Below are 10,677 nucleotides of genomic sequence, written 5' to 3' on the forward strand. Positions count from 1 at the left end.
TTTACAATGGTTAAAGATTCAATATTCGGCTTTCCATTCCCCTGGCGATCCAGCGCTGGATTTCTGGCAGTCCTCAGGAATGTGTTTACTAGCCGGCAGCATGTAACTACTTTAGCCAATGTGCAGGCACGCCGCTCACATGCCATATTATTGGCATTATGGCGGTCATCCCTGGCCGCAGTCCTCACATACAATCCATATATTTGGTATTTTGGTCACCCCTTTCATTTCAGTGCTTATAAGGCTACACTGATGTGTAATTTAATGATCGGTCCTGAATTTTCTGTAAATCCGATTTGTTCCTTTTTAGATGAGTTTACCCAGAGTGCCCTCAAAGAAAATCAGGAAATCCGGAAGGATCTGGAAGAGGAGAGAGCTCGCCACCAGAATTTAGTAAAGGAGTACACCAGGCTGGAGCAGAGATATGACAACCTGCGGGAAGAGGTCACCCTCATCAAGGTCAGCAAGGGGAGGGTGCAATGGGGCAACTGACTTCAAGGACATTTCCGAATCAATGAAATTGGTCTAACAAGGGCAACTTCTTAGAAGACTTTTCTGGCAGGGAACTGACCATGGTATAAAAAAGTTATGGAGGAGAGTAAAAAACGGAAATCAGTGGCTCGGACTATTGGGCAGTCTCACCGTATAGTATTGACTACAGATTTATTCATTCCATTTTCTAGCAAACACCAGGACATCGCAGAAACCCATCCAACCAAAGCAGTCTGGAATCTGATTCCAACTACCCTTCAATATCCACCTCTGAAATTGGGGACACGGAGGATACCATTATGGAGGTGGAGGTAAGAGCATCACAACGCAACTCACCTAGGTGTCCATGTTCAGGACTGTGAATCATTTCTGCAAGACCTTAGATGTCTACACTTCACTGTTTTATGTTTCTCATGTGCCACCATGTGTATATATAGCGCATGATATATCATTGTCCTGTCTATGACACTTGTCCTCGCAGGAGGCCGGGCTGGAGAAGGCTGCCATGGACATGACTCTGTTCCTGAAGCTCCAGAAGAGGGTGCGGGAACTGGAGCTGGAGAGGAAGAAACTGCAAAACCAACTGGACAAGAAGGAACAGCAAGAAAACAAAAAGTCTCAGGTGACCCCGGACATTTCTATATGTTCCTGATCAATTACAACACGAGATAGGACTTTAATTTTTTAAAGATTTTTTGGAGAATATTTTTACATTTCCCATGTCCCTAATACATCTGTATTTAAAAATAGTGAATTCCTGTTCTGTCGAGATCACTTCCCAGCAGTCATCTCATTATTATCACAGACAGGATTACAATGACGGGTAACACCTATAGATAACACAGGATCCACCATTCACATAAGGTGATGGTTTCAGCTTATCTCAGAACAGGCCCACAACACCCTTCAACAAGTCATCCCCAAACTCCTACGGTCCCATGTCCCACTGTCTCTATGGAAAGTGACCATTTGTGTACCACGCCTGTGAGTCACAAGACAATGGGAGCAGAATCGCAACATACTGGAAAGCTCTTTAAGACCACGTCAGGTCACCGACTGACGCGTAATAGGAAGGTGATAGTATGGAAGTTCCCAGACACCACCAGGCGTAACACATTCTACTACTGGGTACTTATGTATTATGCAGCCAAGTGTAACAATATCCTCCGTGTATCCAGGTCATCGAGACAGCAAACGACGCAGACCGGGACACAGACATCGCCTACAACAATCTGAAGGTAATAGTGCAGATACTTGGTATACAGATTATCTATGACGCACATTTCACTTATTGAGTCCATGTTAAAGTTTTGGTATTGTGTGTATATAATATATACCTTTGTAAGTGCTATGGCGTACCAGAAGTCCAAGGAGAACCCTACTCAATTGATGGTCAAAAGAAAACCTATAGTGTCTACAGCTTCTAGGCAGACTTTATGTAAGTTCACATGGGGAGCAGTATGGCGGATTTTGGCACCGAGAGTAACGCGGGGAGCCGCGTCACTCTCGGGTCCAAACCCACCTGCCACGACTGTCGCGGCTTCTGACAGTCGCGGCTTCCCCCTCCGGAGTTGGCTCAAATGAATGGGCCATCCCCGGATGTTGCGGACGCCGCGGCTAGACGAGCCGTGGAATCCACCTAAAGATGCTTCTTTTTTCCAATATGCAGCATGCCGCTCACAGAAAAAATTAGCCTGGCGGTCTCCATAGACCACCGTTGTGACGCGGCGGATTATGACGTGGAATACGCGCCATAATCCGCCCCCTCTGTGCCCGTGTGAACGAGCCCTTATATGTCTCCATGCTAACAGATAACAAACAAACTTTGCGTAGTCGGATTCTGCAGTCGTGGGTCACTTCTTGACTACTTGTGTTGCCAGTAGGATAGATAAGAAGGGAATGATTTCGCAAATTTTTGGCAAGAAAGGAATGAATTTGGTTTGGCCCGTATGGTGGTGGAAAAGAGGGAAGACAACCAATGCTAGCTTCCTGAATTGGGGTGGTGGCGTCCTCCAAGAAGAGGAAACTACGTAAAATTTGGCCCCATTCCTTTATGTATTTTCTTGATAGACTGGTGTACTGCATATACTGCCACTGACCAGGGCTGGTGGGCCATGTCATAATTTGTATATTACTGGGGTAACACGTTGGCTCAGTGGTTAGCACTGCAGCCTTGCAGCACTGGAGTCATGGGTTCAAATCCCACCAGGAACAACATCTGCAAGGAGTTTGGATTTCCTCCCATTCTACAAAGACATACTGATAGAGAAAAAAAACAAAAAAAAACTTGTATATTTCTCTTATTCCAGAGGCAAGAACTGGAGTCTGAAAACAAGAAGCTGAAGAACGAGTTGAATGAACTAAGAAAAGCCATTGCCGATTCAGCAGGGGACGCAGACTCCAACGACGAGCCCAGTGGATACACCCTCCTCCTGAACCAGCTGAAGACCGCCCTCGAGGAGCTGGAGGTGCGGAAGGAAGAGGTCCTCATCCTCAGGACGCAGATTGTGAACTCTGCCCAGCAGAAGGATTCCGACAAGAACGCGGTAAAGGACTGGAGGGATAACCTAAGGCTTCTTATGTTTGCAAAATTGTCAAATCTGTAAATTGTGCAAATTTATCATTTGGATCTGTTTTTATGCAGGATTCTGAAGCAAACTGGACTAACAGCAACAAGGAGATGGACCAAGATGACGCCATTGAGGCGTACCACGGCGTCTGCGAGACTAATAGGTAAAGCGCGTCTTGAGATGCTGAATCCTGGGAATAGGTCGAAACACAAAAATATGGGAATCCCAAAAATCCGCCAAATTTTTGGAACGGTCATAATGAACCTGAACTGTTATGAATCAGTTCGCTCATCTCTAGTGGGTTCCTGTGAAGTCTGATGGGAGGGGCCGTGACAACTTTTTGAAGAACTTTTACTTTCCGTCTGATCCTATTTTGTATCTTTCTCCGGAATCTTGTTCTCCTTTCCTTTTCTCTGTCCTTTCTCTCTAGAAAGACTGAGGACTGGGGGTACCTGAATGAAGACGGCGAGCTGGGCCTGGCCTATCAGGGCTTAAAGCAAGTCGCCAGGTTGTCTGTCCTCTCCTTCTTCTCCTTTACTGTTCTCATTTTCTACTTTTCAATTTCGGTCTTGCACCAGATTTATAAATTCCACAATTCCTTGCACTAGAAATTGAAACTTGCATCTTTTATGAGCAGAATAATTCTTCTGTTGGTCCATGGGAGGCGCTATTTCTCATGCAAAACTTAGAAGGGTTGCAAATTATAGTGCTGTTATGGTGTGCGTCCTAATTTGGGACTTTTCTGTGCAATAAAAGTGGCGGTTGCAAAAAATTAAAGGGCTGCTCACCATGGGGGTCCTGAGTTACAGTTTGTGAACGGCGCTCTGGTCTCGATCCCTCAGGCTCCTGGAGGCTCAGTTACAGGCCCAGAGCCAGCAGCACAATGATGAGGTGGAGGCCATGTCCGACCAGATCGAAGCGCTGAAAGAGGAGCTGGAGAAACAGCAGCAGGTTCTGCTCCACGCCATGCAGCTGTCCCCGGAGGCGCAGGTGGAGCTCGGACTACAACACGAGATCACCCGGCTCACCAATGAGAATCTGGTAAGGATATCCATATGCAATACGGAGAATGGTTAAGTATAGAGGCTTAAAGGGATTGTCTCATCACACCTTTAATCTGAGAGCGATCACATTGATCAGCAATTTGGGCCTGGCTCCTGAGACCCCAGCAAACAGCAGGGAATGTCATATCACTTGAGGACATTCATGAATGGGCTGAAGTCGGCTAGAGCAAGGGGCTACTCCTTATATTGTCCTGATGGGACTACCTTACCCAAAAATACAGATGAATAAAGTAAGTTCACACCTTCCTAGGAACAGGACTACCATCATGAGTGGGTCATGGTATCTAAATGACAACACAGGAACCCAAAGGACCCCAGTGACTATAATGGGGTGTGTCAGGTACCCATTACGGTACCCATTCTTTTTTTGTTAATTTTTACAGACAGAGGTGTGAGAGGCTGATGGTCTTGCAGGTTGTATAGCCATGATATCCACAATGGCACATGACTACGGAGTGAAAACATGGAAAAGCTCCCGTTTTTGCAGCTTCATTTTTGCACATTTGGGGATATCCGATCTGATGATTTCATTGCTATCTCTCTTCAGGACCTGAAGGAATTGCTGGAAAAATCGGAGAAGAACGAGAAGAAATTAAAGAAACAGCTGAAGCTTTATCTGAAGAAAGTTCAAGAATCTGAAGGTAATGTGCAAATTCTATTAGCCCAAATGTAAAGCAGAAATGAAAGCGACGTTGCAAGTTGTCTTTGTTTGTTTTGTTCATACGGTATATTGTGCAGGAGTGACAGACATCATCCAGCCGGAGAGGAGGCAGTCAGAACTGAGCAGACAGGCGACGGTGCAACGCATCGAGAAGGATTTCCAAGGAATGTTGGAGTATTACAAGGACGACGAGCCACTCCTTGTCAGGAACCTCATTTTAGGTCAGAAATCTTTACTACTTTAAGTTTACCCCCCTGTGGGGAAGGTAGCAGCAATGGTGCGGAACCAACTAGTCAGAGACAGGGACACAAAATCTGGTGCAAACAGAAAAAACACAGCAAAATAAATAAACCTTCAGGTCAGGTACAAAAATAAGCAAAATGAAATACAACCTTGACGTCAGGCAAAAGGAAAAACAAAACTCCTGCTCGTCCAAGCTCTAACTAATACAGAATCAGGCTGACTATACGTGTGGCTTACTTGAACAAAACACAAATCCCAGTTTGGTCTCACCAAACTTAGATCTCCACGACAGACCCAGGCACCTCCTCTCGCTCCCATGATCTGCCCTGACGTGCAGCCTTTTATGACCCCGGACCCACTCCTGGTGCTGAGGCCTATTAAAGACCTGCCCTGGACCACACATAGGTCAGGAATCTGGGGAATATATATAGTGACGCCAGCACCCTGACCCCTCAATACTGGGAATACAGGGATGGAGATATGGGGAGCTGTTTGATGGGGCCCGCACACTATAGTCTACTCATAGGGAAGCCATTGAAAAAATATTCTTTTTTTTTTTTTTTTCCTCCCAGATCTGAAACCTCAGATGACATCTACAAGTGTGCCGTGCCTGCCGGCTTACATCCTCTTCATGTGTATCAGGCACGCAGACTACATCAATGATGACCAGAAGGTTCACTCCCTCCTCACCTCCACCATCAACGGCATTAAGAAAGTGCTGAAGGTACGGCCGGCTCATTGTCTTCTGTAAGATGGATGTGGGGCGCTCTTTTAGACTTTAGAACCGTACAGCCTGCGTCATTCTCCAGAGCTGCGCTCATAACTCTGCTAGTTGTTATTGGTGAAGTCTGAATGTTACCGTTCCTCTGTTATTCCTCCTGGAAAGGCATAAACAAGGGGAAAGGTAACACATTTCCAAAAGGAATAACAGAGGGATCACGTCTCTGACGACTTCTGTGGATGGACTTTATGTAATATTATTGCTCTTTGCTGTTGACAGAAACACAATGATGATTTCCAAGTGACATCTTTCTGGTTGTCAAACTCAAGCCGTCTCCTTCATTGTCTGAAGCAATACAGCGGGGACGAGGTGAGTAGAGGGCATGTACAGTATGTCACCAGTGGGTGACGGGGCATCAGCAGTTTGGGTCACACATCGTCCCCTAAGCCAGAATTTGTCCTCTTCTGCCACATAGGACCCATATTCATATCTCATGTTTTTTTTCCAGGGTTTCATGACCAGTAACTCTCCCAAGCAGAACGAGCATTGTCTCCGCAACTTTGACCTCACGGAGTATCGCCAGGTCCTCAGTGATCTGTCCATCCAGATCTACCAGCAGCTCATAAAGATCGCTGAAGGATTACTCCAACCAATGATAGGTAAGATAATAGGAGTGAGAAGGCCTTGCCTTAAAGTGAACCTCCGACTATAAGACAACTTTTTATAAATGAATAGTACGGGTGAATATAAGAAACTTTGTAAAATATCTTATTAAAGAAATCTGTTTCCTTCTCCATTTATCAGATGTTATGTTTTACATAGAAGTCTATGGAAAGGGGAGTAGGAGACTGATGGAAAATACAGCTTTTCCTGCTACTCTGCACGTGAGGGGACTCTGCTGACACTGCTGTGTCTACACGCTAAGGCTCTACCACTGCACAGAATGAGGCCCCTCTCCATAGACTTGCGTGTCAGCTGAGGACAGAGATGGATTCTGTAAAAGGAAGAAGAGGCAGCCTAAAAAGTGTTTAGTAAGATATATTACAAAGTTTCTTATATTCACCTGTATTATTCATTTATGGAAAGTTGTGTTGTAACTGGAGGTTTACTTTAAGGGAATTAATATTGATTGGTTAGTGAAGTTGCCAGGAGGTGTCTACAGTCTTTAAGTCTGTCATACTCTGAAATTCACTTCCTGTCTCATGAAAATGCTACTCTACCTTTTTCCCTCATGCTTTACACTGCAGCTTTATCCCATCCCATGCTTTACACTGCAGGTTTATCCCATCCCATGCTTTACACTGCAGGTTTATCCCATTCCATGCTTTACACTGCAGATTTATCCCATCCCATGCTTTACACTGCAGCTTTATCCCATCCCATGCTTTACACTGCAGGTTTATCCCATTCCATGCTTTACACTGCAGCTTTATCCCATCCCATGCTTTACACTGCAGCTTTATCCCATCCCATGCTTTACACTGCAGGTTTATCCCATTCCATGCTTTACACTGCAGGTTTATCCCATTCCATGCTTTACACTGCAGCTTTATCCCATCCCATGCTTTACACTGCAGCTTTATCCCATTCCATGCTTTACACTGCAGATTTATCCCATCCCATGCTTTACACTGCAGCTTTATCACATCCCATGCTTTACACTGCAGCTTTATGCCATCCCATGACTTACACTGCAGCTTTATCACATCCCATGCTTTACACTTCAGCATTGTCCTGTCCCATGCTTTACACTGAAGCTTTATCCCATCCCACGCTTTATACTGCAGCTTTATCCCATCCCACGCTTTACACTTCAGCTTTATTCCATCCCATGCTTTACACTGCAGCCTTGCTTTTTAAGATGTACTTCTGCTGTATAACATGACACAATGTGATTCTCAGGTTCTCCAAGTATTTCTAGTTGCTCGTCTTCCCATGTTGCTATCCTTACACCTCACTACATGTGTGACCTATGTTTGCAGCCATGTTTTTTTCATACAGCTTCTCTTGTCTTTCATTGTAGTTTCTGCCATGTTGGAAAATGAGAGTATCCAGGGTCTGTCCGGGGTGAAGCCGACGGGTTATCGGAAGAGGTCGTCCAGCATGGTGGACGGAGGTGACAACTCCTACAGCCTGGAAGCCGTGATTCGCCAGCTGAACTTATTCAACAGCGTTATGTGTGAACACGGCCTAGACCCGGAGATCATACAGCAAGTCTTCAAACAGCTCTTCTACATGGTCAATGCAGTAGCCCTGAACAATCTCCTGCTGAGGAAGGACGTCTGCTCCTGGAGCACGGGCATGCAGCTCAGGTAATGATGGACGGCGGTCAGGACCTCTGCCGAAGGACAGGCCGTGTCCAACCTCTGTCCATAGCCAGCCATTGTATAGTCATTGAATCATGAGGTATTCTGCAACTTTCCAATATACTTTACTCACCATTGTCAAGACCACTCACACCCCCAACGATCCTGAAAGGGGGGTCCAGGTCCCTATCCTGATGGAGCAGCAGGTCGAGCTTGCACCCTGTTGCTCCATTCATTTTCCATGGGAGCATCGGGGAGAGATGATTGACATGCTTGGCCTGCTGATCCAGGGTGGGGGATCCAGATCCCTGTTGTCAGGATCGGTGGAGTCTGATTAGAAGGACCCCCACCGATCACAAAGTTACTCCTTACCCGATCAATAGGGGGTAAGTTTTAAAGTTGGTACAGTTGTATCCAATCTAGACAATCCTCTGTGAGCTAAACATCAGCAGTATACATTTATTTCCTGTCCTGATGGTTTGTTACAATGTATCAGCGCAGGTACGAATGTCTAAACATGGAATACAAACTCATTGTCTAAACTGGATGTAACTGTAACAGAGTCTCAGCTGTCAGACCTATCACTCCTGTATAAGTTTTCATATATGTAATCTAGAATGTTCATTGGAATGCAAAGTATATTAGAAATTATACAAATATATATTATTAAAGGGGTTTCCTGACCCCCAGGTGGCCATCAGTGTACAATCGGTGGGGTCACCTGCACCTCACCCTGATCCGGCTGTGTCTTGGTACTGCACAGGATGGGGCTAGACGCAGCCCTGTTCTTACTCATGTAGTATGCACTGAGGTGCGGTACCCCAAAGCCACCACTATATGGTGCCCGGGGCTGCAGCTATGTAGTAATGTAAAACCAGAAAATTCCAAGTTGGGGTGAAATCACATTTTTTTGGCACAGATATTGCCATGTTCATACATATTTAAATGTGTAGCACAGTGCCACCTCGTGGCGAACAACTAAAATGCATTGGATACTAAATAGGTAAATTCCAGTAATAACTAATTATTCCATAGATTACAGGATTACCGGTAATGATTGGAATAACTTCACAATTATATATATATATATATATGTATCTTCGGCTATATTGCCGGGCGTCTGACCTGTAGATAATATCTCGCGTTGCAGGTATAATATCAGTCAGCTGGAGGAATGGCTACGAGGGAAGAACCTGCACAACAGCGGCGCCGCACAAACCATGGAGCCGCTGATCCAGGCCGCACAACTCCTGCAGCTGAAAAAGAAAACCCAGGAGGACTCGGAGGCCATCTGCTCCCTGTGCACCGCACTTACCACACAACAAGTAAGGGGGACCTGACACTGCGGCGGGGGGGGTCAATGACTCCCGGGACCAATTGTGGACAGTGATAAATTCTGTAATTTTTATAACTTTAACCTCTGCGTAGTGAGATCCTGCAGTCACTGCTCTTACAGTACAGGGGACAGATGGAGAATAACACACTGTAAGATCAGACTACACACAGATTTGATTGTAGTCTCTTACCATAGAGACACACAGATTTGATTGTAGTCTCTTACCATAGAGACACACATGTTTGCATTAGAACTGTATACACATAAGGTTTAGCAAATTTTCAGTCTAGACTATTTCTACCGTTGCTTCTCTTAGATATACTGGAACAATAAATTATTCACTTGCAAAAGTCTTCATACCCCTTTACCAAGTAAATCAGTACTGACTCCATGTTGTACATAGTCTCATAGAACGATACATAGAAGTGTCCTGTCCAGAACTGAATTCTTCCTTTTCTTCCTGTAACAGATAGTAAAGATTCTGAACCTGTACACGCCGGTCAATGAGTTTGAGGAACGCGTGACGGTCTCTTTTATCAGGAGTATTCAGGTCAGTCATACGTCTCAGTCTCTACCCTGCTCATACACATTAATATGATATACATGGATCTGAACAAAGATCAGACATGTTGGATTTTGTTATGCTTGATCCTTTTTACTGGGCTGCTCATGTTCCCTGCAGTGGCCACTATAGGGGGAATGTGGTATTACATGATGGCACTGATTGATAGCTCGCTACTTTGGCTTATTGGGGTCGTCTGATCTATTGGCGGGAGGGATTTTCTTGGAAATTCTTACCATTGATCATTGTTTTTGTCTTAGTTTCAGTTATTAAAAACTGATTAATTTATTTTTTCCAGGCCCAGTTACAGGACCGAAAAGACCCTCCCCAACTGCTGCTAGACTCCAAGTACATATTCCCGGTTCTATTCCCCTTCAACCCCTCGCTCATCACCTTGGACACTGTTCACATACCCGACGCCCTCAACCTCAACTTTCTCAACAAAGTTTGAAAAGACAATTTTTTTACCAAAATTATAATTCACGGAAAAAAAAAAATATATATATATATATATATATATATATATATATATATATATATATATATATATATATGTAGAGATCTGTAAAATCTGAGGACCAAGACGTCACATCCTAAGGGAAAAAAGTCTGAATAGCCCCCGAAGCTGATTTATTTTTATTGTTTTGCAAAGAAATTATTTTTTTTTTTTTAAGAAAAAAAATCCTGTAAAATTGATTGAAAAAAAAAAATGTTTACACCCG

The 10,677-nt window shown here is 44.5% G+C and overlaps 1 protein-coding gene across 2 annotated transcripts in view; it reads left to right on the plus strand.

Annotated features, from left to right (window-relative positions):
* Positions 1 to 10,458, plus strand: part of MYO5B (myosin VB) — a 131,473-nt gene extending 121,015 nt beyond the window's left edge. Inside the window, exons 24-40 of one of the 2 annotated variants that reach the window (XM_075268278.1) lie at positions 311 to 459; positions 684 to 803; positions 974 to 1,114; positions 1,671 to 1,730; positions 2,802 to 3,038; positions 3,137 to 3,225; positions 3,493 to 3,570; positions 3,905 to 4,103; positions 4,674 to 4,767; positions 4,865 to 5,008; positions 5,603 to 5,754; positions 6,031 to 6,120; positions 6,260 to 6,410; positions 7,775 to 8,063; positions 9,208 to 9,382; positions 9,863 to 9,943; positions 10,254 to 10,458. In XM_075268278.1, the coding sequence (XP_075124379.1) occupies positions 311 to 459; positions 684 to 803; positions 974 to 1,114; positions 1,671 to 1,730; positions 2,802 to 3,038; positions 3,137 to 3,225; positions 3,493 to 3,570; positions 3,905 to 4,103; positions 4,674 to 4,767; positions 4,865 to 5,008; positions 5,603 to 5,754; positions 6,031 to 6,120; positions 6,260 to 6,410; positions 7,775 to 8,063; positions 9,208 to 9,382; positions 9,863 to 9,943; positions 10,254 to 10,406 (2,402 nt within the window). In that variant the 3' untranslated portion in view covers positions 10,407 to 10,458. The remainder of the gene's footprint in view (positions 1 to 310; positions 460 to 683; positions 804 to 973; positions 1,115 to 1,670; positions 1,731 to 2,801; positions 3,039 to 3,136; positions 3,226 to 3,492; positions 3,571 to 3,904; positions 4,104 to 4,673; positions 4,768 to 4,864; positions 5,009 to 5,602; positions 5,755 to 6,030; positions 6,121 to 6,259; positions 6,411 to 7,774; positions 8,064 to 9,207; positions 9,383 to 9,862; positions 9,944 to 10,253) is intronic. The other variant, XM_075268285.1, reaches the window with a different exon arrangement.
* The last annotated feature ends 219 nt before the right edge of the window (positions 10,459 to 10,677 follow it).

This window comes from Leptodactylus fuscus, chromosome 1 (genome assembly GCF_031893055.1).
Source record: "Leptodactylus fuscus isolate aLepFus1 chromosome 1, aLepFus1.hap2, whole genome shotgun sequence".
Taxonomy (NCBI): Eukaryota; Metazoa; Chordata; class Amphibia; order Anura; family Leptodactylidae; genus Leptodactylus; species Leptodactylus fuscus.